The sequence below is a fragment of the Mus caroli genome, unplaced genomic scaffold (genome assembly GCF_978045245.1).
Source record: "Mus caroli unplaced genomic scaffold, Mus_caroli_1 scaffold_3, whole genome shotgun sequence".
NCBI classification, from domain to species: Eukaryota; Metazoa; Chordata; class Mammalia; order Rodentia; family Muridae; genus Mus; species Mus caroli.
The window spans coordinates 53,460,506-53,488,140 of NW_028227258.1; the positions used below are offsets into that span (position 1 = coordinate 53,460,506).

At 38.5% G+C, this 27,635-nt stretch overlaps 2 protein-coding genes across 7 annotated transcripts in view; one reads left to right on the forward strand and one right to left on the reverse strand.

Moving 5' to 3' along the window:
* Positions 1–91: 91 nt before the first annotated feature.
* On the reverse strand, positions 92–27,507 carry Dram2 (DNA damage regulated autophagy modulator 2). 5 transcript variants are annotated; one of them, XM_021158271.3, is made up of 9 exons: positions 27,371–27,507; positions 22,940–23,064; positions 19,880–20,021; positions 13,433–13,500; positions 8,750–8,889; positions 3,957–4,134; positions 3,149–3,231; positions 1,865–1,957; positions 92–1,344 (listed from the first exon to the last, which is right to left on the reverse strand). In XM_021158271.3, the coding sequence occupies exons 3-9, from the start codon at positions 20,008–20,010 to the stop codon at positions 1,234–1,236; spliced, it is 804 nt and encodes a 267-aa protein (XP_021013930.1). In that variant the 5' UTR covers positions 20,011–20,021; positions 22,940–23,064; positions 27,371–27,507; the 3' UTR covers positions 92–1,233. The 5 variants fall into 5 exon arrangements, with proteins under 5 accessions (XP_021013930.1, XP_021013932.1, XP_021013929.1 ...); XM_021158273.3 differs by having other exon boundaries at positions 3,957–4,032; positions 19,880–20,024; XM_021158270.3 differs by having other exon boundaries at positions 19,880–20,024.
* Positions 27,488–27,635, forward strand: part of Cept1 (choline/ethanolamine phosphotransferase 1) — a 44,799-nt gene continuing 44,651 nt past the window's right edge. For both annotated transcript variants that reach the window (XM_021158267.3, XM_021158269.3), the window contains exon 1: positions 27,488–27,611. The gene's annotated coding sequence lies outside the window, so the exon portion shown is untranslated. The remainder of the gene's footprint in view (positions 27,612–27,635) is intronic.

Genomic DNA, 27,635 nt, shown 5'->3' on the forward strand with positions numbered 1-27,635 from the left:
GTAGGCATCTAGAAACCATCCTGTATAACCATCCTTTATCTACACAGAGATCTAAATTGAAACTTTACAATCATTTGTATGACAAGAGAAAAAGATTCAGAATTTTATTTTGGATTTCAGTCTCTTCTTCAGATTTAGGTTTTAAAAGGATCATATTCCAATAAAAAGACTAAATATATGATCAAAACTAATCTTACTACTAATTAGAAATTTCTCTAAATGAAAAATCAAAGATCATAACTATAATATAATTTTTATGTTAATCATATCTCCTTTTGTTTACAGACTTTGCAATCTTATTTAGGAACATTAATGTTTATTTCTATTATCACATTTACTTATTGTGTATGTGTATTTGCATATGGAGGTCAAAGCCAAAGGATAACTTTTCTTTCTTTTGACTATGTGGATCCTACATATTGAACTCAGATAGTCAGGGTTAGCAGCAAGTAATTTACACTACTGAGCAATGTCATCAGCCGTAACCTTTATTTTATAAAGAACAAAATGGTAGCAAATTTGCAAATAGTCTCTCTCTTTTACTGGTAATTAAAAATTCTAATCTCAGAGACCAGACTTGATGAAATTATTATAAGCATATATGATAGATCTGTTAATATTCATGTGGCCAGAATAAAATAAATACCCATTGATTTTGTGTTTGTTTGGGGGTGCAGGGAGGCAAAATTTAAGCCATCAAAGAACTCAGATTATTTCAGGCAGGCTCCTATTTACAGAAAAGATTCAACAACAACAACAACACCACATTTTTAAGTACTGTAAGAAATGTATTAATAAAACTTCAGTTTTAAGCCCTGATTCCAAATGATTTGGTTACCAATGCTGATTACTGTGTGCCATGGAAAATGTCTCTCATAAAAGTACTCCTAACAAAAGATGCTTTTAAAATAATACGTTTAAGGCCAAGTATGGAGACTACTCGGTGTACTTCAGGTTTCATTGATAAAGTAGCAAACACTACAATGATATTATCCTTTGGTTTTATTTTCTGGATATAAAAAAGTCTAGACATGTTTTTAGATGGACTTTTTAACAACATCCTTTAAGAAAACTCACCAGATGGCTTATTACATTTTTCCTGATATCATGTTTCATTAATGTCACTGTCAGCCTTGATTAATTGATTCAAATTTTCACAGTATAATAAGCAAATTTTGTGCATCTTTTCTCAGTCCCTGAGAATCACAATCATCACAGAAGACTTATATCCATTCACTGAAAATCTCTGGAAAGCAGTGGTGATCTTTCATTGGTAACAGGGCAAGGAACAGTGTCATAGAGGGTTAATCCATGTAAATTGGCTTCCACCCGCAAAGTAATTTTCTAGAACAGAAAAGAAAATTATATAGAGAAGTTTTGCCCTTCTGAGAGACTATCTCTTCACTGTGTATCACAGGACCCCTTATGTAGTCAGAGAAACAAAATGATCAGATGGGGAACAGGAAGTCTCTGCCACAGGCACCATCCTGAGCATCCAGGGAAATGGAAAAAACATGTTCTTGCCTCATTAAGTTTCCTATTTTTCTTTTGTAGTTCTTTTTTTTTTTTTTTCCCCCGTAAAGCCATGTGTTAGGGCTGGGTCTAGGTGAATAAACATAAATTACAGAATTTCTTCAGATATGCTTTGCATTGATAACTCCATTATCAAGGGGGAAGCTTACTTGCAGCACACAACTTCCTCAAACCCAGGAACAATTTTACCAGAAATTAGTTACTCTTATATCACTTTCTTTGGTGCCAGATTTTAAAATGCTAATTTTCAAAATGAACAGGGAGACTGTCAATGAAATATTCTGTTATTCTATATGAAGGAAGTTCTACTGAACAGAATTAAAATTATTACCTGAAAATCACGAATATAAGTAAGGAAAAATCCAAAAAAGGAAAATGACATGGACCATTCTGCTGCTGTAGTAACCAGGTGAAGCACATAGCCCTGGAGTCCAAGAGAAAAAACAAAGGCCACTGGGTTACATCCAAGTCAAATAATAGATGTTAGTTCTTAAATTAGCAACATCAAATTCTTATAGGCTAATCTTCCTTCTGAAATTATTCCTTGAATTTTGAACATGTCTTGAGAATTGCAGTAGCTACTAGGAGTCCCTCCTGACCCATAGTAGATGTCTTTGTTTCACTTACAACAAATATAATTTCCACTAAATAACCAAGACAAAATAGAACTTGCATTCTACAACCAAGAAGTCACAGCACCACCACCTTGCTCCAGCCATAAGATTCATAAACCAACATCTGTCATCCTTACTTAGGAGGCTGAAGGAAGATCACAAATTTACGGTCAGTTAGACCACTGAGTGAAATAAAAAAATACTCCCACCTACCTACACACACACATACATACATACATACACACATACACACACACACACACACACACACACACACATACATCTGAATAAAATTCATAAAATGACACTAGGAAGCTCAAGAATACTCTTAATAAACTTTCATAATGGCTATTTGTTGAAGTTACGCCCTGGTTCTTTCTCCTAGCCCCATGCTCAAAGAATAAGACTAGGATTCAAAATATATTTACAAATGCCTTCGCCATACAGCTATGGTGTACTCTGACTTGATCATAACCTGCTTATTTTAACCTCCATTCTGCCATGTGGCTGGTTACCTGTGCTCAGGTTCCATGTGTCTGTCTTCTCATATCATTTCTGGCTCTATCTCATAATCCTTTCCCTCCCCTGATATCCCACCTCTATTTCCTACCTAAGCCACAGGCCATAGGCTTTTTAATTGACAGATGATACATCCATACAGTACACAAGATATTCTCTCTACAGCTATTTTTAGAGTTTGTATACTAATTCACAACATTAATTATGTAGGGTATGAAGAGATGGTTAAATAGTTAAGAGTGTTTGCTGCTTTTCCAGAGGAACCAGGTTTAGTTCCCAGTTTCCATGTTGGGCAGTTTGTTTCTACCTGTTGATATAGCTCCAAGGGATTCAATGCACTCTTCTGGCTTTTGCAGGCATCCATGTACACATGACACTGACACACACAGTGATGATACATTTAAAATGAAAATAAACCTTTAAAATAATTATACACACACACACACACACGCTTATATATTTTGTAGACCTCAAGCTCTTACTTTGTCCTCCCGGTTCCAGTGTAGTTTCTGTACTACATCAGGACCAAAATCACTACTGTACAAAATCGATGAGCAAGTCATCACTATAAAAAAAGTCAAGGAAGACTCTTAGAGATCTGAAGGTTTAAACTTGTACTTTGCAACAACAACAACAAAACATTTTAAAGGCTAACTTTAAAGGCTAGCTTTTATTACTATGGTCCAATCCTTTTTTTTTTTTTTTTTTTTTCTAAGAATTAATGTCCTGGGCAGTCCTAAAATTAAAGATCTATCCAGAGTAACCAGGAAATGGTTTACATCATGTCCTTTCCTCTTTACTTAAAAATTAGTTGCTCTACCATAAATTTCCACAGAATAATTTTCTGTAGTGAGCATAATAATTCTTCCTTGCTTTCTCTGAAGTATGACTATGCCAAAGGTATATTTGTTCCTAGCTCAGTTACTTAATTGCAGTCTGAATTTTATGAACAGTGTCCTTTAATCGAGGGTGACTTTAAAGAGACTAGGGGAGCTGAAGCAGTGCCTCTGCAGTTAAGAGCACATGTTGCTCTTGCAGACGACCTAGATTTAGTTCCCAGCACCCACGTTCAATTCCATGGTATCTGATACCCTCTCCTGATAGCAGTGGCCACCAGGTATGCACATGGTACATTTACATAAGTGTAGATAAAATATGTGTGTGTGTGTGTATGTGTGTATATGTATATAACAATAAAAAAATGGTTCTTACATTGCCCCAAACTGCACTCACTTGTTTTGTTATTCTATTTTTTTTCAATAGTAAACAACACGTTACAACAAAGGATACTGGTAAGTGCACTTACTCCACACCAGATAACCAACAGTAGTCGGACCCAGAAGACTTGTTTGCTGTGAATTTTGGGCTGCATTTGGTAGGAAAGAATGGTCTGAACAAACATGTAAAATGAGCCCATACTAAAGGCAAGGACAGCTCCACATACATGTACAATAAATAGTGTTGATTTCTGAGAAGCAGAAAAAAGTCAGTCAATGAGAAAAACAAAGAACACATTGACAGTATATCATTTAAAAGCACAAGCCAGATAATTCATTAGGGCTAAGTGGAGATTGCACAAATTACTTCCCCAAAGCACAGGAAGATTACAGTGAAACCAGATGACTTCATTTGCCAACAATAAAAATACTAACAAGTGTCAATACAGTTTCATTTATTTAACAGTTTGATTGGGTTCTGTTAGGTGTCAGGCAGTTTTTAAAGTCATTAATATGTGAATGAATGAAATAGACACTTAGGTCTCACAGTTTATAATCTAGTAAAGGTACACAAAAATAAATAATAAACCTCAGAAATAAGGACATCCCATATTAATAGTGGTAATAATAAATACGAGGAAGAAGGTTAACGAGCAGAGATCTGGAACCAGAAGATAGTTTAAATGTAATTTAAGGTCTTCATGGCGCTATCTAGGTACTAATTATGCCATAGGGATCATTAATAGGTTGCATTGATCCACAGACATTATTATAAGTTATGATGTTTTCCTTATTTACTTACATTTCATTTCTAATATTATAATGTTACATCTGATTAAAAGAGACAACCTGTAATCTCAAATTTCTACAATCAATGTTTAAAACCAAATTTTGGTTGAATCACTGTTTTTTGTTTGTTTTGTTTTTTGGGGGTGTTTGAATTTCCTTTGGTAGAAAAGGAATACTTGGCACAGGAGGATCATAATGACTAAGAGAACAAAGGAAAGGCAGGGTTCAGTTTTCTCATTTTGAATCAGCTGAATAATCTACAAACCCAGTTGATTTGCTATCTCTTAGTTAACTGCAACAGTTGATTCTCAATGTACAGAAATCAGAGATTTTGATTTTTCAGAGGTACCAGTTTCCCTTTTCAGAGAGAGAGAAGAGGGAGGGGAGGGGGATAGGAGAGAGGGGAGGAGAGGGGAGAGAGGACAGGGGAGAGGGGAGGGAGAGAGGGAGAGAGGGGGAGAGAGGGAGAAAGGGAGGGAGAGAGGGAGAAAGGGGGACAGAGGGAGAGGGAAAGAGGAAGGGAGAGAGGGAGAGAGGGAGAGGGAGAGAGAGAGGAGAGGGAAAGAGGGAGGGAGGGAGAGAGGAGAGGGAGAGAAGGAGATGGGGAGAGGGGAGAAGGTAGGCTAGTTGCTTGAATTCGATAAAACTAAATATAGGCATAGCCCAATCAATGCCACTATAGAGTTCCTTAGCAAAACTCTTGTAGTAAAAGTATAAAATAAAGAGCAGAGGGAAAATATTGAGACTTGAAATAGAGGCCTATAAAATTAAATGGAAATGGGAAGGAAAAGAGGAGGGTAAGGATAGACAGGTATCACTCACAGTTATTTGAGGGGTCTTATGGAAACCTATGGGAGTAGAAGCTTCTTAAACTATATACACTTATTAAATAAGTTAAACGGAATCAAGTAACAGGGGGATAGAAAGCCACAAGAAGACATCTGTTATCATCAAGCAAAATGTACAGTGCCAGGAACAGGTTACATCTAATTGAGAACCTCTAAGCAACTCAGGATCTTGTCAAAGCTACTGTTTGCTCTCTACAAACTGATGGTAAGGCCCTTTTGCTGAAGACAACACCTACAAAGCTCACTGAACATGGAGAAGCCATGCTGTTGCCTAACTAGAGCCTTTTTCCCCACTGACTAGTGTTCATGGAACAGGAGGGTGTATTCTGCAGTTCACTAACCCAATTGCAAACTATTCATTCTACAATGGTCATCTGCCTGCAAGATATGCTGGTTCAACAGTGGTTCAAAAGTTGTAGGAGTAACCAACCACTAACTGATTACGAGGTGGAGCCCATGCCTGACCTTGCTGGAGTGGCCAAGAACCTGGGACTAGATAGGTCATAGACCTAGGGGAAAACCAAATACTATTGTTCTACCAAAGGGACAGAGCAGTAAAATGACTTTTAATGACATTGGGCTATATTTTAGGTTAGGGTCTCACTCAGTTATAATCAAAGAAGCTTCCTCCTGCAGGAGATGGAAACTATTATGCAGAGAGTAAGAAACCTTGGAACACTAAGTCCTAAATGGGATGACTTCATCAAACTCCTTCCCTCAGGGTTCAGGGAGTTAGGTCAAAGAGGAAGAAAAGAGTGTAAGAACCAGAGGAGCTGAAGACATCAAGAAAACAGTGCTTTCTAGACACAACTGAACTGACACACGTATGAACTCATAGAAACTGGCAGAAATCCTAGGACCTGCCCAGGTCCAAGCCAGATGAGGTTCCAGCACTGAGAGTGGAAGTGGACATGAGCACCCATCCCTAACCAAAAAGCTATCTGAACTTAACAACTTCTCACAAAGGAAAACGTTTCTACAATGGAATTTCTTCAGAGTATACAAAGCACACTTAAGAACAGACCTTTTTTTAATTCAGCAACAGATAAGCAACACAAAACATACTCAATGGTATTTTTGGTGATTTTTTTTTTTTTGTCCCATAATGCTTTGTTTGGGCATTTTTAACCTTTTGTTCCCAAATTTGTGTTTAAATGGTTTTTCTGTGTTTAATTTGTGTGTATATATGTTTTGTGTTTTTCCTACTTTTTGTTTGTTCTTTCTGTTTGTTGGTGGTTTTATTTTGGTTCCTTTGTTCTTTTTTAGTTTTTAAAAAATTATTATTGGCCTGTTTGTTTTCTAAAGAGAGAAAGAAGGTGTAGAGTTAGATAGCTGGAAGGGTGGAGGAGTGGGGAAGACCTAGGAAGAGATGAGGGAGGGGAAAGTGTCATCAGAAAACTATTTTCAATTTAAAAAGTTAACAATATACATGTGTAGCTATCAGTTTTATTTTTTTTACAAATAAACTAGATATTAAAACAAATCTGCAGCTTATTATTATATCTTGTTTCATAATTTTAGATACTAGGAAAAAAGCTTAAGGTTACTAAGGACCCTTAGGATGATTTACAAAAGGTCTGGACCAGCCAGCAGTGTAGGCGAGCATGGAAGAGAATACTTTTGCCTTTGAAAGATTGTTTCTTCTTGAAGCTATCCAATTACTGATATCTTCAAATGGCAACCCTAGAAAGGCAACCCATATCTCCCTACTTACTAACCCTTCCAAACCTCCTGCAGGATAACTCTCCCACATGGGAAACGTTTTTCTAAGTGGCACTGAGGACCCTTATTTCCCATTACTCATTTTGTTGACTATTACATACCCACTGTACAAAGGTATTCAGTGTACATTAAATTAAAGTTTCAAATAACATATAATTATAACTATTTGGCTTTCCCTTGAAAATAAGGACCATATTAAGAGTTATTTTCCAACCTTTTTAGCACCTTCAATGTCTCTCAAAAATTCCTAAATAAATGAGAGCTTGCATGCACTAAGTAGTATGCAATATAGCAAAGAATCTTTATCTAGCCCCTAAAATTATCTGTAACATTTTTAATACTGAACTATAGAAACTGACCAGAGAAAGCAGAGTTCAATTTATAATAATCACAGCTAATTAGGTGCCTTGCACAATTTTTGTTCTTTCTCCATGGCAAAAGGTCATGGAGTTTCTTGACATGAGTGCCCAGCAAAACTACCTTTTTTTTTTTTTTCTTTCAGCCATCCTGACAACTCCCATTGCACACTTCTAGCAAATAAAAATTTGTTCAATGATAATTCACTGCTGGGTGAGCAAGGCATTCTCCTTGACCAAACTCTACTTAGGTTTCTCTGAGCTCTTGCCAATGGGGCCTGATTTCTGGGGTTCAAGGTTCATCTCCACATTGTCTAACTTCAGAAAGAATCCTGCCTAAACCAACCTAAATATCTTAGATAACAGCCAGTATAACTTCATATCTGTCCTGTTTTCTATTAGGAGTTTTTCATCCACTGAGCCCCACTCTGTTTTTTGGCTATAGATAATCTTTTTTCCCTACTTTTTCAAAGTTGAGAACAATTTCTCTTTCTTACTAAAATAATCCTGTAGCAGGCATCCCTTTAGCTATAAAGACTGTCTTCAAGAAAGTTTTTCTAACCATTCTTTAATAAATGCTACTTAATAATAATTTTCAAATAGGTTACAATTTTAAGAAAGAGGTGTGATTTTTGTATCTTTTTTGCTGTGTTAGCCAGCAGGATCAAGAAGACAGTTGTGCCCTAAAGCATGATAGAGATAGATGGTGGCCGGCCTTCATGGTTTTTAAAGAAAGAGCTGGAAAAGGAGCAGATCCTCCCATCCTACCACAGGTACAGGAATCCCTTATTACAAACAAGAACACAACATAAATAATTATGATTCATCAGGCATATCACAAACAAAGTTTAGATCTACAATCTATTACTTATTCTGTATATCAGTTCCGTCTGATCTTGACGTAACCTCCAATTAAGTATATAATGAAGTCTGTAAGTACCTGTTCTGAGTACCTGAGAAATAGTTCTTATGATTTATGTTTATTTAGATCACCAAATATGAATTTTTCTCATAGTGAAAGCAGCTGTTTCTATATGGCTCAGATGATACAGCTGAGTTCTGCAGGCTGCAGAGACAGGGTCAGCATGTGACTGGGGACGCCAGCTTTCTAATTACTTAGACAGATACCCTCACTGGGTTAAAAAACAAACCTGGAAATTTGCCACAAGGGAAAGTCCTAAACAACTCAGTATCCCAAGTACAAGGCCAGCCTTGTTTAATTTGATGATGAGGTTCTCTTCAGGGTTCAGTGCCTGAACTTGCTTGTAACGAACATATATGGTAGCAATGCCTGGGAAGAGAGAATTTGAAAAAACAACAAGTAATGAGTAACCACGAGAATAACCTGTCTGTGAAGTGTTGACAAAGGTCAGTCCCTACCCAGAAACACAAACTGTCTTTTTAACATTAATGTTGAATGCAAAAAAAAAAAAAAAAAAAAAAAAAAAAAAAAAAGAACAACAACAACAACAAAAAAAACCTATAGCTTTTAAAGAATTGTTTTACGGTCACACCACAGAACTACTTGAATCCCTGTTTGGCAGAGTAAGACACTTACTTTCATGATTCTCATTTCTACAACTACTTAGTATAAAACTTATAAAATAATTTTGATGTCTTCTGAAGAAAGCTCTCATGATACTTTTATTAGAATAAACCCACAATATTTTTAGGATCAGCATCAAAGTCAACAGTAGAATCTGGATGGGCCAACAAAATAGGAAAGACCAACAAAATCTCCTCTCCTCGTTCTTGTATTGTTTTATTTCATGTTACCACAGTAGGCTAGCACATACAGCAGTCAATTACAAAAGAAACCAGATCCTTATATATATTGGATATTAGTCCCCTATCTGATTTAGGATTGTCAAAGATACTTTCCCAATCAGTTGGTGGCCTTTTGGTCTTATTGACAGTGTCTTTTGCCTTACAGAAGCTTTGCAATTTTATGAGGTCCCATTTGTCGATTCTCAATCTTACAGCACAAGCCACTACTGTTCTATTCAGGGATTTTTCCCCTGTACCCATATCTTCAAGGCTTTTCCCCACCTTCTCCTCTCTAAGTTTCAGTGTCTCTCGTTTTATGTGGAGTTCCTTGATCCACTTAGATTTGACCTTAGTACAAGGAGATAGGAATGGATCAATTCACATTCTTCTACATGATAATCGCCAGTTGGGCCAGCACCATTTGTTGAAAATGCTGTCTTTTTAACACTGGATGGTTTTAGCTCCCTTGTCAAAGATCAAGTGACCATAGGTGTGTGGGAGCATTTCTGGATCTTCAATTCTATTCCATTGATCAACCTGTCTGTCGCTATTCCAGTACCATGCAGTTTTTATCACAATTGCTCTGTAGTACAGCTTTAGGTCAGGCATGGTGATTCCACCAGAGGTTCTTTTAACCTTGAGAAGATTTTTTGCTATCCTAGGTTTTTTGTTATTCCAGATGAATTTGCAGATTTCCCTTTCTAATTCTTTGAAGAATTGAGTTGGAATTTTGATGGGGATTGCATTGAACCTGTAGATTGGTTTGGAAACATAGCCATTTTTACAATGTTGATCCTGCCAATCCATGAGCATGGGAGATCTCTCCATCTTCTGAGATCTTCTTTAATTTTTTTCTTCAGAGACTTGAAGTACTTATCACATACATCTTTCACTTCCTTAGTTAGAGTCATGCCAAGGTATTTTATATTTGTGACTATTGTAAAGGGTGTTATTTCCCTAATTTCTTTCTCAGCCTGTTTATCCTTTGTGTATAGAAAGGCCATTGACTTGTTTGAGTTAATTTTATATCCAGCTACTTCACTGAAGCTGTTTATCAGGTTTAGGAGTTCTCTGTGGAATTTTTAGGGTCATTTATATATACTATTATATCATCTGCAAAAAGTGATATTTTGACTTCTTCCTTTCCAATTTGTATCCCCTTGCTGTCCTTTTGTTGTCGAATTGCTCTGGCTAGGACTTCAAGTACTATGTTGAATAGGTAGGGAGAAAGTGGGCAGCCTTTGTCTAGTCCCTGATTTTAGTGGGATTGCTTCCAGCTTCTCACCATTCAATTTCATGTTGGCTACTGGTTTGCTGTAGATTGCTTTTATCATGTTTATGTATGGACCTCGGATTCCTGATCTTTCCAAGACTTTTATCATGAATGGGTGTTGGATTTTGTCAAAGGTGGACTCCAGAATATCAAATAACCCCATTAAAAAAAGGGGCTCAGAGCTAAACAAAGAATTCTCACCTGAGGAATACTGAATGGCTGAGAAGCACCTGAAAAAATGTTCAGCATCCTTAATCATCAGGGAAATGCAAATCAAAACAACCCTGAGATTCCATCTCACACCAGTCAGAATGGCTAAGATCAAAAATTCAGGTAACAGCAGATGCTGGGCAGGATGTGGAGAAAGAGGAACACTCCTCCATTGTTGGTGGGATTGCAAGCTTGTACAACCACTCTGGAAATTAGTCTAGTGGTTCCCCAGAAAATTGGACATAGTACGACCAGAGGATCCCGCAATACCTCTCCTGGGCATATATCCAGAAGATGTTCCAACAGGTAAGAAGGACACATGCTCCAGTATGTTCACAGCAGCCTTATTTATAATAGCCAGAAGCTGGAAAGAACCCAGATGCCCCTCAACAGAGGAATGGATACAGAAAATGTGGTACATTTCCACAATGGAGTACTACTCAGCTATTAAAAAGAATGAATTTATGAAATTCCTAGGCAAATGGATGGACCTGGAGGGCATCATCCTGAGTGAGGGAACCCAATCATAAAAGAACTCACACGATATGTACTCACTGATAAGTTGAATATTAGCCCAGAAACTTAGAATATGCAAGATATAAGATACAATTTGCAAAACACATGAAACTCAAGAAGAACGAAGATCAAAGTGTGGACACTTTGCCCCTTCTTAGATTGGAAACAAAACACCCATGGAAGGAGTTACAGAGAGAAAGTTTGGAGCTGAGAGGAAAGGATGGACCATCTAGAGACTGCCATATCCAGGGATCCATACCATAATCAGCCTTCAAACGCTGACACCATTGCATACACTAGCAAGATTTTGCTGAAAGGACCCTGATATAGCTGTCTCTTGTGAGACTATGCCAGGGCCTAGCAAACACAGAAGTGGACACTCACAGTCAGCTACTGGATGGATCACAGGGCCTCCAATGGAAGAGCTAGAGAAAGTACCCAAGGAGCTCAAGGGATCTGCAACCCTATAGGTGGAACAAGAATATGAACTAACCAGTACCCCAGAGCTCGTGTCTCTCTCTAGCTGCATATATATCAGAAGATGGCCTAGTCGGCCATCACTGGGAAGAGAGGCCCATTGGTCTTGCAAACTTTATAGGCCTCAGTACAGGGGAACGTCAGGGCCAAGAAGTGGGAGTGGGTGGGTAGGGGAGTGGGGGAGGGTATGGGGAATTTTTGGGATAGCATTTGAAATTTGAAATGTATAGAAAGAAAATATCTAATAAAAAATAATTAAAAAAAAAAAAAAGAAACCAGATCCTGCTTTACAGACTCATCTTTCAAGGAAGGACCAATTCAAACTTTCTACTGTAGCATTACGACCAGACAACTTAGAAGTACAATAAAGATGACAAATTTCTGTTTTGTAGAGATGTGTTGAAGAGTGTAAATAGCAAACAAGTTTATAAATTATTTTTTCTAATATGTAGGTTTTCAATGTTCTTTTACATTTTACATTCACCATGAATTATTTATGCATGTGTGTGTGTGTGTGTGTGTGTGTGTGTGTGTGTGTGAGAGAGAGAGAGAGAGAGAGAGAGAGAGAGAGACAGAGAGACAGAGAGACAGAGAGAAGAGAGAGAGACAGAGAGGGAGGGAGGGAGGGAGAGAAAGAGAGAAAGAGAGAGAGAGGAGAGTGTGTGTAAGTCACTAACCAGCCTTTGGCAGATGGTTCTCTTCCCAGTATGGTTTTTGGGGATTAAATTCAAGGTCTTCTGGCTCAGTAAGCAAGAATTATTACTTCTGGAGCCATCTTGCTAGCCCCAGTTTCTCTTTTCATGCAAGCAAATAGTTTGTATTGAATTGATGAATGAAACTATTTTAAGGGATCATATTTAATTTTTTATTAAATATTTTATTAAACTAACAAAAGTCAGGCTCACACACAAGACAGGAACTTGAATATAATACAGTATGGTAAGTTCTGCAGCATGAGATTATTAAGCAAAAATGAAAACACAATTCCATTTCTACTCTTAAACTTTTAAACTATTCATAATGAAAGAATTTAGTTGTAGTCAGTTTTTTTTTTTTTTTTTTTTTTTTTTTTTTTTTTTTTTGGTTTTTCGAGACAGGGTTTCTCTGTGTAGTCCTGGCACTCACTTTGTAGACCAGGCTGGCCTCGAACTCAGAAATCCGCCTGCCTCTGCCTCCCGAGTGCTGGGATTAAAGGCGTGCGCCACCACGCCCGGCTAGTTGTAGTCAGTTTTAACTTCAAGTTGAGATATCATATTAATAGCTTAAGAAATCTACCTAAGGTTTCAAGGAATGTTTGGTTGACCTTGCAACTTAGGTTTAGATAAGAAGTCTATTATAGCCATATAAATATTTCTTCAAAGTGTATTTCCATAAATTGGCATTTCTACTTGAGCTTCTCCCCACTGTGGCTCCTTGGAAGGCAGCAATATAACCAAGTGTTTTCTTTCTTTCTTTTTCCTTTTCTTCTTTTAGGAACATATTATAACCGATAATTTAGTAACAACATATTCTCAAGTTTAACTAGAAAATAAGTAGTGATACAGTATTTAAAGAAGAAATCAGCAATTTGACTCTTCATTCTATTACTTACCTAAAACTGCAGCAATACTTAGCATTACTCCAAAGAGGCATCTTTCAGGAGGTATTGTCCCTGTGTCACTGAAAGACAAAGAGAAAGTATGTAGGGTTCTTACACCAGATACCCTATCATAACAGGAATTATTTTAAACCCTTTATTCTTTGAGAGAGAGAGAGAGAGAGAGAGAGAGAGAGAGAGAGAGAGAGAGCAAGAGAACATAATTTGAGTTTATACATATTTGCTTACCTCTTATCAGATCTTTTCATTTCCTCAGAAATCAACAAAAGCTAACTTAAAAGACATTATCCTTGATTTGTTAACAGTATGCTGTGCATTTACCCAAAATTAAGTCCATTATAATATCAGTGTATCAACTTCACCAGAATATTCTGTAAGCAGCACTGGCCCATTCATAGCTCTTGTGTCTTTGTACCCGCTGTGACTGCCTGAACTTCAATTAAAAATATGTATCAAACACCATTCATCAGTTATTGTCTTAGGGTTTCTATTGCTGTGAAGAAATATCATTACCAAGGCAACTCTTACAAAGGAAAACATTTAATTGGGGTTGACTTACAGTTCAGAGTTTTAGTCCATTATCATTAACAGTAGGAGCTGAGAGTTCTACATCTGGAATGGGCAGGCAGCAGGAAGAAAGAATGATACTGGGCTGGCTTGAGCTTCTGAAGTCTTAATGCTCACTCCCAGTGACATACTTCCTCTAACAAGACCACCAATGCCACTCCCTGAATCTAAGGTGGCCATTTTCATTCAAACCACCACATTCCACTCCCTGGGCCTCATAAGCTTGTATTATATCATATTGAAAAGTGCATTTGATCCAACTATAAATGTCCCTATAATCTTTACTGTATCAAAATTGTTTAAAAGTCCAAAGTTCAAAGTCTCTTCTGAGATCTCTCCAATCTCTTAACTATAATCCCTTGCAAAATCAAAAAGTAGAACACAGGATTCCCACATACAACAGCACATGATATACCTTTCCAAAGGAAGAAAAGGAACATAATGACGACATAATAGCCTGAAAGGAGACTGAAATCCAGCTGGGCAAACTCCACACACTGTGACTCCATAACTCCTTTCAGCTTTGTTGACTGGAAGTTTTCTCTTGGGCTAGTTTCACTCCCTGTTAACAGCTCTGGCATCTCCAACATCTTAGGGTCTCCAAGCCAATTCGGTCTTCACCTTCAAAGCTTCATACCATGGCTTCTGGGGCTCCATGCAGGGACAACCCTAACGTACACCTGGCCTCAGTGGCTTTCCTACATCAAGGAGGAAGGTTCCATAGCTCCTTTCTTGTATCCTTGACTCTAAAGCTTGAACCACATGGCCAAAGCTGCCCAATTCTGCTGCTTTTTGGGGCTGAAATATTGTTCTACTTTTTCAAATACATTTTCATCAGCTTCCTGGTTCTGATGATTTCCTGCCCTGCCTAAGCTTGGCTGTCCTGGAAGTCCCTCTGTAGATCGGGCTGACCTCAATCTCAAAGATCTGCCAGCTTCTGCATTCTGAGAGTCAGGGTTTCTATTCCTGCACAAACATCATGACCAAGAAGCAAGTTGGGGAGGAAAGGGTTTATTCGGCTTAAACTTCCATATTGCTGTTTATCACCAAGGAAGTCAGGACTGGAACTCGAGCAGGTCAGGAAGCAGGAGCTGATGCAGAGGCCATGGAGGGATGGATGTTCTTTACTGGCTTACTTCCCCTGGCTTGCTCAGCCTGCTCTCTTATAGAACCCAAGACTACCAGCCCAGCGATGGTCCCACCCACAAGGAGCCTTTCCCCTTTGATCACTAATTGAGAAAATGCTTTACAGTTGGATCTCATGGAGGCATTTCCTCAACTGAAGCTCCTTTTTCTGTGATAACTCCAGCTGTGTCAAGTTGACACAAAACTAGCCAGTACAGGCATGTATTACTACATTCTGTCTTAAACTTTTAATTCCTTTTCATAAATTGGAAATTTAGCTGGGTGGGATCTTGCCAAGAGGTTACCATTCCCTTTAGTACATTTAGCCTCACCTAACAAAAGAACATTCTCATGTCTAAAACTTGGGTTTTTGATAGTTTCTCTATGCCTGTTGCAGGGAGAATTCTATCACCCCAAGTGTCAAATTTTCATTTAAACTATATATTGGTATATACATACACTTGCATATATTATATGTAAGTTCAGGTAAACATGAAATAGTATAATTCTGTATGGCTTTTTCAAACATCCTTAGTGTTTGGAGGTAGGGACTGCAAATGAGAGAGAACATGCAGCATGTTTTTAAGGTCTGGGTTACCAAACTCAATATAATCTTTTCCAGATTGATCCATTTACTTAAACATTTCATAATCTCATTACATTATATTCTATAGAATATTTGTATTATTATCTTGTTATCCATTCCTCAATTGAAGGAGATTAGGTTCGTTCAATTTCCTAGTTATTGTGAATAGTCTAATCAGTGAATATAGTTAAGCAAATATACATTGAGGAGGATGTCAAGACTTTTGAAAAATACTCCATGGAAATGCACAGCTGGGTCACATAGATGTATTTTAGCTTCGTAAGAATTATAGACACCGATTTCCAGAGTAGCTGCACTCTCTTGCAAGCCTATCAACAGTAGATGAGGGTTCTCCTTTCTCCAGATGCTGCTAGCATTTGCTGTCAGTTGATCTGACTGGTATATGTTGAAATCATAAAGGAGTTTTAATTTCAATTTTCTAATTGCTAAGGATGTTAAGTACTTTTTGAAATGTTTTTTAGCCACTTTTTCATCTGCTTTTGAATTCTGTTCAGATCCACTTCCTATTTTTATTGGATCATTCTTGGCTGTTTATTTTGGGAGTTCTTTACATATTTTGGATATTAATCCTCTATCATATATATAGCTGGCAAAGACTTTCTCCCACTGTGTGGGTTCCTTGTCACTGGACTTACTGTTTACTTTTTTGTTCAGAGCATGTTCTTATAGCTCAATAGCTTGTACCCCATCTGAAGCACTACTACTTATAAATTCAGTTTTGAAGTGAATTTTACATTTCTTTATATCCTTTGAGACTGTAACGTTTTAGATAGCACAGCACCTACAAACTAAAAGAAAAATCCTTTGGCAGAATAGTTAGTTGAAGCTACTTATATATCTTGAACATCAAGAAAATGAGCCTAAGAGAAGTATAATACTACAATTTAAATATCCTCAGGGTTATCATTAGAAAAGCTCATCATTAGAAAAATAAAAGCAGAAGGAGATGGGTTGGGGGGAAGTGTCCAGAGTGCCAGGAAAGACCACAGATGAGACCAGCAGAGAACTGAAACACTCAAAAGACACTTAGTAACTCCTAAGTTACAGAAAGTTCTGCAATGCAAGAAGACACGTTGTCAGAGGGGAAATAAAAATGCTGACAGCTCACATCAATCTTAAATATGCACCTTCTTATAGAGACACAAGGAATTGTCTGGCTCCTTGAGCTATGTATTTCTCTAATACGTGGGTGATCATTTGTCAAATTATTGCCAGAAGTGAACACTTAAAATCATAGAAAATTGGGGGGGGGTTTTAAACATCTCTTAGTGCCCCCTATTTGTGCATGACTTCTGTGTGGTATCTCCATTATAGAAACCACAGTCACATGATACCCTTTCTGAAGTACACTTACTTGTCAGAGTGTCATCTGACAGTTTTAATGGCTCAACTAAACCTTCTGGTTTATCACTTTTTAAAAGTTTGCCATTTTCTGTGTTAGAAAGGTTATCTATCAGAAGGATCCTAAATGAGGAAATGGAACAATTGCAACAAACAAAATAAAAGATGCTATATTTAGACAAGGACAAAAGTAAAAAAGCAATTGGGTCACCCTCTCTAGGACGGTGCTTCAAAGGCTTCAGCTCTATTCTAGGTAGAATCATTTAGATGAGAACACAGGGAATGACAGCTGCGTTGTGCTCAGTGATGGTGTCTTCACTACCTGTAGCCCTACCTAGCCCTATATAGCTCTTCTAACTTTCCTCTCTCTATTTACTTCCCTTTCATTATAAAAATGTTTTTAAATCTGAGTATCTTAGAATCCATTCATAATTATTAGTTTTTTCATATTCTCTTTGTGAATGCATAAACATATCTGGCAGTATCAAATTAAAAGTCTTACCTTGTTGTCTATTCTGCAATACCACATAGAGAAATATACTGACATTCCAGTACAGTATGTAAAATTATACGATGTGGTCTTTATTATCACCTTATTTCTAATAGCCAGAGGGGAGGAGGGCATTACTCATTATGTTTAAAACTTAAAATTACTAAGTAAAATATATTAACTGTGACAAAAACAAAGGGAGAAAGAATCCTTTAAAACCATAGATGACAAAACAATTCCTTAAAAAGAAAGCCATTAAATTGCCTATCCCCTTCAGAGGCAGGAATGAACTTCAGGAGTGAAGAAGGGACTTCTACTTTATTTTTAAAGATATGCTCAATTTTAACATATGACTATGTGTGTGTGCCTCTGTGGGCTAGAAGAAGGCATCAAGTCTCCTGGATCTGGAGTTACAGGGAGTTGAGAGCCATTCTGTGGACACTGGGAACCAAACATAGGTCCTCTGCAACAGGAAGCAATTTTTAAATTAATTAATTAATTATTTTAAACTTTAGATTTTATTTTCCTCCCAGTCCACCCTCCGACTGTCCCACATCTCATACCTCCTCCCCTCCTCCATGAGGATGTCCCCACCCCAACCCCACCCCACCCCACCTTTAAACTCCCTGGGGCCTCAAGTCTCTTGAGTTTTAGGTGTATCTTCTCTGGCTGAATCTAGACCGGACAGTCCTCTGTTGTATATGTGTTGGGGGCCTCATATCAGCTGGTGTATGCTGCCTTATTGGTGGTCCAATGTCTGAGAGATCTTGGGGGTCCAGGTTAATTGAGGCTGCTGGTCCTCCTACAGGGTTGCTCTTTTCCTCAGCTTTTTCCAGCTTTCCCCTAATTCAACCACAGGAGTCAGCAGCTTCTGTCCATTGGTTGGATTCAAATTCTCAACGGCTGAGTCAGCCCTAATACTTCCTATTTGTAAGCAGTATTGTTTTGTTCAAAGTTTGTTGGAATAATTACTCCTGCTTCTATAATTGAAAGAGATGGGGTTGGGGAAGTTGGAAAGATGGCTCGGCAGTTACAGCACCTGATGCTCTTACAAAGGACCTGACAGCAGCTTACAACCCTCTGTAACTCCAGTTCCAGGGGCTTGGATGCTCTTATCCGTTCTCCAAGGAGACCAAACATGCATGTGGTTCATATACAGTGCAGGCTAAACACTCAGAAAAATAAAGTTTAAAAGTGGTTATGAACACAGTACATGTGACTGATTACCCATAATTAAATTGTTGGTAGTTTTGAAAGTTCAAAAATATAACTGTTGATACTTGTTTTGTCAGAAATATCTAGCCAGTAGGTCATTGAGAGTAAGAACACAGTCCCTAGAGAAAAACTACAGGTACAAATCTTGGTTCACTACTTACTGAATTGTACCACTGAGCAAATAACATCGTGTTCCAGGACCTTACTCCTTCTGTGATTTAGATACTGAATGTATTGAATGTTTAGCCTATAGGGAAGCATTAGAGGTAGTTGTGGGCTCTTTAAGATGTGAGGCCTGGAAGAGGTCTTCAAGTTATTGGGTAAGTACACTTAAAGGGAATTACAAATCTCTGGCCTCCTCCTTGCTTGCTTTTGCTTTCAGGTCATGAGGTGAATGCTTTGTTCTCTATGTACTTCTGCCATCATGTATGCTTCATCCCGGGCTCAAAGCAATAGGGTCAAGTAATCAGGATCGGAAACCACTACAAGTGTGAGCCAGAACAGCCAATGTATAAGGATATATACATTTTAGATATATATCACAGCAACAGAAAGATTACTACAGATCCTGTCTTCTTAAATGAGGCTAAATTTCTCTACACATGGATGTTGCAAGGATTTAATTACCTAAGGCATGAGGAAAACTTAGAACATTACCTTGTTACATAATACATTAATAACATTTGCCAATACTACTATATTTTTCTAACATTACTATTGTTTGCAGCATTTTTTTTTTTTAATTTACAAGAAAAGTAATTCTAATTCCAGGTTCTGAGGCAAGCTCAAGCACTTATTTAGAAGACAAGACACTAAGAGGTTAGAACCTACTAACTGACTGACTCTTACCTGACAGTCCCCAGATTTTTCTAGTTCATTGAAGGAATCAACTGCAAGTTCTATTTTATATTTCCTTTGCTATATTAGCAGTCTAAAAGCTTGAATTTTCAAATGAAAATTGAAATGTCAGAGTCAATGTAAACAATGAATCAGTCCTGAAGACTAACCAGGGAAAGTAGCACTTACCTGGGCCTGTGTTCAGTCCCCAGCACTGAAGGTGGGGGTTACGTCTATATGATCAATATACTTCACTGACCTGATATAAGGCAATGCAGGGTCAACATGGTGGAGTGTTATTGCAGTGATATATGAGAATATGAAGGTAGCAAATGTCCAAATTACAAGGGCCGATGGAAGGAAACTGAGCCCTTGCTGAAACCACCACATTTCAGACAGGTCTTCTGAAGCAGAGAAAGCAAATGAGAAACAACAATGGGTAAGTTTTTCCACTCTGTGTTAGGCACCCACTTCCAGCCGGCACTTGTAATCTTACCCCTCTGAGCATCCTTCCCACACTACCCTTGTATCACCTGTATCATCGCTTCACTTTTTAGAACTAAGACTCATTTAGAGGCCATGGCCAGAAACTTGCTTTCTATCTTATCATTTCATACACACACACACACACACACACACACACACACACACACACACACACACACTCATACCAGTTAAGTCATGTCTATATTACAATAATGTCAATCAATGGGACAGCTGATTCGGTTTAACCATTCAGTTAATAAAAATATCCGTATAGTTCCAATACAGCTGATTTTTGCCCCTAATATTCCCAATCTACAATTTGTCAGATTAGTGAATGTGGTTTTCTGTTTCCTGGTGGGGAAGGGGAGCTACCACAATCTTTGTACTCTCTGGACTGGCAAGTATCTTACATGCTGATGAGCTGGCTGGGCAGTGTAACTTCTAGCCATCCTTAGAAGGAAAGACTGAGACATGATGAAAGGATTGACATTTTCATGTCTTTGTAATGCAGTTTCTTCAAAATTCAAAAGACACAAATCAGATGATCAACAGATGTGGTGGAGGATACCTGTAATCCTTGGCATCAGTGCCAGCATTGAGATGTCTAGATGGGGAATGGGAGGCCTTTGAGCTACGGTGGGCAAGTAGGTATGTCAGTTTGTGGTGTACTCAGCAGCAGAGCAGTAATTTTCATGGCAGACAAGAAACATGGTGTTTGGAACCAGATTCTTTTTTTTTTTTAACTCTGTCTGCCAAGATGATCCTAAAACCTTGAAATCCTGAGGTCAGTGACTCTTCCAACCCAATCTCAGCTGGCCTGCCTTTGTCCCTCCCTATCCTCCCCCCGTCCCCCCCACCCCACACACACACACCCTCTGTTTTTCTCCTGTCAGTCTTTGAAACAAAGTCTCAAGCATTCCAGGCTGGCCACCTTAACTGTTGGGGTTCCAGGTGTGTACCACACCAGACCTGATTAATGTGGTTTTGAGATGAAACCCAGGGCTTCTGGTATATTAGATAAGCCATCTACCAACTAAGCCATATCAGCATTTCAAGAAGACAGGACCCACAGGGTTTGAGTTGTGACTATAGATGGTAGGGAAAAGACAGCAAAAGATGTAGGGCTTCAAAATGCAAAACTGCAGGAAAATCACCATAATGAGACTACCACAGGGTCAACCCTGATCACAGTTTAAGTTCCTTTATCCGGACCAATGACTGGGAGCACTGTAGTCAGGAGCAGGATGACTGACAAGCACAGCATGCTGCTGAAGGTCAACTACACTGGCTTCCTCTGTGTAATCTATGGTAGCGTGAGAGCAATGGAGAGTTGATAGATGATAGATGATAGATAGATAGATAGATAGATAGATAGATAGATAGATAGATAGATAGATAGCTTGTAAAAGGCAATGTTGAAAGCAAAGGGGAAGTAGAGGAATATTTGCATGATACCAGAGTTCTCATGACTGAGGCGTAGCTGCTCTGCTATTTCAAGAAACTTTGCTTTACTTCCTCACACAGAGAAAAGAACTTCTTGTTGGACCAGCCTGTGAGTAATACGTACAAGGACGGTACAAAATGGAGCAGTCTAGGCCCCAAGATCCTCAGTGAACTGAAAGTGTCAGAAGAACATGACTATCGGCACACTAGGCACTCTACAAACTGAACTACCCTCCCAGACCCCTTGAATGTGTTTTATGGCTTCCAAATATGAGCTTGTATTTGTTTATCATTAAATTTGAAAGTATTCTAAAATCTAGCTTTTAAAACTGTGGGTCATGTAACTGAATGTGAGTTTATGAAAAATAATAGGAATAAAAGTAAGAGAAAATTATTTCTGGACATACAATCAGAAAGTAATCCAAACTCAACAGTGTAACAAATCCAAACATATGTGAGGGTGTTTGCATAATTTCTGTACAACCTTAGCTTTGATTATACAAGGTATACTTTGTACCATGCATCATTGAACACTGCCTGAAACACCTCAGCTCAGATTCCCAGCTATTGTGTGTAGGAATCAATTTTTAGTGTTAATACAATGTTTTCTGTTCTTTAAGAAGCATAATGGTTTAATTAAGAATCAGAGTAGTATATCTTGATTGAATTGTTAGAATATTTGATCACACAGACACACACACACCTCATTAAATGATTTCAATTTAATCATTTGGGACTAGGAAAAAAAGTTAGGAAATGAAATGGTCTTAAATGTACCTTCTCCCCTTTATACTACATATTTATGCAATGCAGCATAAAAAGGATAAAATACAATGTATCAACACTGAGAAACATAGAGGATGCTCCTTGCCCTAGAGCAGCAGTTCTCAACCTTCCTAATGCTGCGACCCTTTAATACAGTTCCTCATGTTGTGGTGACCCCATCCATAAAATTATTTTCATTGCTACTTCATGACTGTAATTTTGCTACTGTTATGAATCATACTGTAAATATCTGTGTTTTCCAATGACCTTAGGTGACTCCTGTGAAAGAGTGTTTTTACCCCAAAAGGGTTGAGACTCAAGATGAGAACCACTACCCCAGAGTTTCAAATATTCAGTGGTTTAAACTTTAATGGATAACTAGAAAAGTACATTTCCCTTATTGGCATTCAAATTTGCTATGATCTTTCATAAATGGCAAAACCATATGCATGCCAAAGAACTGTTTTATCCTAACATGGCGAAAGAAAGAACTGACTTCCCCAAGTAGTTCTCTGACCTTCACATGTGCACCATGATACATTTGACCAGGAACCTGCATGTGCATCCATACATATAGGGGGGTGGGAGGTGGGGTGGATGGAGAGAATATGACTGACTTACTAACCTGGGCCAACTTCGGGTTAATTCGGGTTTTTAGTTTCTCAGAGCATGTAGACTGTGAGTGTGAACCTTGAATCAGTGATGGAAGACTTCATACAGATTCCAGTTCCTGATGGTATCTTCCACCACCTGGACGGGTGGAGAAAACAGACATATTTAAGTAGTCTCTCTTGGCTAAGAGGGAGAGATTTTTCTGGCCCTCCATTCATAGAGTGTGTACAGAGTCTTGAGATCCTGACATTTTGAGAAAAGGTAGTTCAGAGGAAATGAGCTATATAATTAAGAGGAAATGTTTGCTTTTTAACTTTTGAAAATATTACTCACTGAAATTGTGATCCTTTTTTGCATAAACCGTAAAAACACTATCTTGAACACATAACCAGGAGATATAACCAGGAGATCAAGGTATGAATCCTCCCTTCCTGTTCTAGTAGGAGGCAGAGTTCCACTCCTCCTCCTTCACTGTTTTTTTTTTTTTTTTTTTTTTTTTTTTTGCTATAAGCCAAATGCTTCCAAAGAAGGTAAGGTAACAGCGAGGCTATCCCTCTTGCTTTCATTCCTTGTCTGACTTCAGCTTTGAGAACTTCACTCTCTTTATTTTGGGAGGCTAGGAAAGGTTGAGATATGGTTTACCATTCAGTTATGGCTGGCCTAGAATATATTACTGTCTAAGGTATCTCAAACTTAAAATCCTCATCTCTTATCTCCACATTCTTAGATTACAGGCATGAGCCACCATGCCTGGGTGAGGAACTTCCCTTTCTTTCATAGAAAATGTGTTTGGCATTTAAAAAGCTAACATGACCTATTCAGCATTTAGGTGTTTAGGTAAAAGGTATGCTTGAAACATTCTGCTCATCTCACTACTAGTAGGAGAACCTCCTCTCCATTTTACTGTTTTTTACTTCTAAATCCTTAATATCCAAAATGCAGCAGAGGGCTGGAAGGATAGTTCAGTGTAACCCAGAGCCTATGTAAATAAAAGTCAGGTGGGACAGAGTGCCTGTAACCCTAACCCTGAGAAGGAAGAGACAGGAACATTCCTGAGGTTCACCAGTCAGCCTCCTCTACTTTGAAAATTCCAGGCCACTGAGGCATTCTATCTTTTGGAAAGGTACATGACACATAATTTCCTCTGTTCTCAACAACCACAGGCATACATATACACCAGCACTTACAGAAAGACACTCAGACACAGACACACAGACATGTGCACACAGACAGACAGACACACAGCAGAAAGACTCTCTTCTCCATACTCCTAAGCTCTTTGCATGAAGAAGTAAGCAGTTCCTGAGAAAACTGGATTTGCACATCTCTTCACTTCTATAGTATGAACATTTAGGAAGGCAAGTGAACTGAATGAGAGAGATGCTACTTCACCACCTGCAAACACAAGGACTCACCCATCTTCACTCAGTAATTATTGAGTAAACGAAAAGCTGACACCAAATCATCTTAACTCCAGTAATGGATTGGATTGTCTATTTCAGTAAGTGGTGTTATCATTTTCCTCAGATTCTTGGACATCACAGTAACTCTTGCAGAGCAGGCTCTCTACCCAAAATGCTCACACGCTACCACCAAATGATGGCAATCCTATTTCTGTAAGCCATTCCTTCCTCCCTTCTACTCACTGTATATGTAACCATTCTTGTTTAGATTCTCCATTCCTGGTTGAACTGCTTTCTTCCCCTCCATCCATTCAATCTGCATTTCCAAATTAACAAGTATTCCCCTCCGCAAAATCTTCTTAAAAGTAAAGCTGCGTGATCTTGGGCAAGCTTCAGAATTTATCTGAGCTAGTCCTTCCTTTGAAAAATGCAAATATTGTCAAAAGATTGTACCATACAGTAGTTACTAGAAAGGTACAGTTATTTAAATTAATATATAATAAAATTTAAAATTTCAGTCCTATATTGTAGTCACCACTATCCAAATGCTCAGACCCAGTCTAGTGGCTAGCAACTAGACAAAGTACGGGACCTGTTTTTATCATGTTTTATCATGTTTTATCTAGCAGAGTAGACTCTGCTAGAGAGTTGTTATAGAAGTTATAGTGACAGCAAGGAAAGACCCTAACATACTGGTGATATACAGTTAATAGTACCCTTTAATATTATCTAATATTTTTAGATTACATTCATTTTTTTTGTTTGTTTTATATGTATGGGAGGTAAGGATAGGGGTAGGGGTAGAATGGGGGTTGGGGTGGAGTTAGAGGTGGGTGTATATATGCCCAGGAATCAGTTTTCTCTTTCCACTACATGTGTCCCAGGAAATGAACTCAGGTCATCAGCATTGCTAGTAAATATCTCACATGCTGAGCCATCTCACATTTTTTAAGCCATCTAAAAGAATAGCTGTTCCAGTGAGGTTTTTTTCAAATACTGAGATAACATGTTAGGTTCCTTCCTAAGGTGGTCTTTTCAAAGGTGAAAGAGAAACTACCTGTGCTATGAGTTCTCAAAATGTCAATCTTCACAACTGCCCAAACCGGTTCCCATTTTCAAATCCTGAAATCTATATACAAAGATGATATGTTATCATTTCAAACACATGATTTTAAGCAGCACACAAATATTAGCCAATGAACCAACAGTATCTGTGGCCGGAACACTAGAATGCAGCACTGTGAGCAAAAATGTTTCCTTTAAGGACCTAATGCTTGAGATCTTTTATAATAGTGATCTATCAGTGGTAATTTTTTTAAAAAGCTTTAATTGTAGGAAGTCAATTTTCTTATTGTTTGGCACAGCAGACACATTTCCCTAACTCCTGGACATTATCATTTTTTAAAAAATTCCATAATTAACACTTTTTAATTATTGGGTTTCAGGCAAATATCAAATTTCTGAGATATAGTATTCTATGTGCAATATAAGTATAAAATACTATAACAATTCATAAATTGCAGTCATAACTACCCATACATGGCTGCGTATAATTTTTTTGAGGTCTTAAATACTTGTATGTGTTTAGGCTTTGAAGATTCTAGCTGTTTAAACTGACTGCTTAGAAGCAAGGCAGGGCTTAAAATATTGTTAAGAGTCTTTCAGAGACAAGTGAGAAACCAAAGTAGACAGGATGAGTATAACATGGAAGACTAACAACTGTCCAGCGCCTTCCCCTCCAAAAAGGAAAGTGTGAGAGCAATCTCAGACCAACAGGATTATGAGTGTAATGTTTAACTATTTTATGGGTCAAAGCATTCAAGAACCCTTTTAAAGAGTGTTTGCATAGCAAGCAAGAGGCCTTAAATTCAATTTCCAGAACCAAAAAGGAAAGCTTTAAGATGACTTAAAAATATATAAGAAAACTTCACACAACAGTAAGGATGTTTAACAAATCCTTTTGCATCTCTCACCCATCTCCTCTGCTTACTTTGAAGATCCAGGAGTCAGAAATCCAGTTACATTTTTTATTTTCATAAGCATTTTAAAGCCACTGATAATAAAAAGAACGTTTTTAATGTTTTCTCTTCTAAGTGGTAATAACTAAAGAATAATAAAAGTGTAAACTCTGGATGTTCCAAGTGAATGAACAGGTGGCCCCAGTTTTTTTTCAGAGGCGAATAGAAACATCAGGCCACAAACAAAGCATAACAATGACTATTTTCCTAAATTCTAATATGGCCTCTTGACAAATGTAACATTTTCCAATGGCTAATCTCAAAGCATCTAGTTTCACTGCCAATATATTAAAATTTGATAACGCAGCCCCGATAAATTAAAAATTGTTGCATTTGGTACTTCTTTGTAAGTTAAAATTGGGAAGGCTGGAGAACTTATTCCTGTCTCAGTGCTTTTCAAAGGAATGCAGCTGTTAGGATTCCCAGGATTTGTGATTTCCTTTCAACTAGGGACCACTCCCTGAAACACAATCATGGGGTGGAGACAGAGCTCTGTGTAAACACAAGGTCACCACTGGTCTCAGTTTTGAACTTCCCCAGCCCCAACCAAGTAGAAATAAGGGCACAGGGATGACAAAGGGTATTAGGGCAAAGGTTTCCTTAGCTGATTCAACAAAAGCAATCCCTTGCACACACACTCCTAAATCTTGTAGTACAAGAGTTTCACTGTCCCTGGCACCAGAAAAATATAAGGGTCACCAAGCTTGGCACGACACATCGCTTGGGATGAAGTGGTGATAGAGGTACTAAAGAAGAGAAAAAGTAGGACGCGGAGACCTCAGCCTAGTTGTCTTCTCCCGTGATCCGTGGGTTCCCGGAGCTGGCTCGCGACTCTGGTCGTGAGTGTCACGAAGTTCACGGAACCAGGTGAAGCTGCCGTGGTTCGCGTGGCTCGCGCGACCGTGGGACCAAGGGGGCTTGCGTTGTGCCCTCGCTCTTGGCTTGCGAACCACCCTTCGACACAGCACCCAAGTAGGAAACCCGCTGAGCACCAGGCCAGACACTTTCCCCCCTCCCACTCACCTTCTTTCCTGTCCCCGACCAGCCAGCTCCAGCCTCAAAGTGCAGAACAGGCCCACCCTAGGAGTCTGGGCGGAGCCCCGGGGCGCGCTCCCGAGTAGCTCGGAGGCGCGCCTCAACCTTTTCTGAGTCCCCCCTCTTTACGGCAATCGTGAAAGTGTCGTGAACGTGCTGCCGCCTATCAGTCACTCAGTCGCCTGGAGTCGGAGTTGCTATTTCTAGGCTTCTGCTTGTTGGGTTCGGGGTAAGGCTGCGGGGGCCCGGCCTA

Excerpts from the sequence above, each read along its gene's own strand:
- Dram2 (XM_021158271.3), bottom strand. The coding sequence starts at position 20,010 with ATGTGGTGGTTTCAGCAAGGGCTCAGTTTCCTTCCATCGGCCCTTGTA. Across the intron at positions 13,501-19,879 it reads CCTGCATTGCCTTATATCAG|TGACACAGGGACAATACCTC; the intron begins GTCAGTGAAGTA and ends TTTGTCTTTCAG. Across the intron at positions 1,958-3,148 it reads ACTGGAACCGGGAGGACAAA|GGCTATGTGCTTCACCTGGT; the intron begins GTAAGAGCTTGA and ends CTTGGACTCCAG.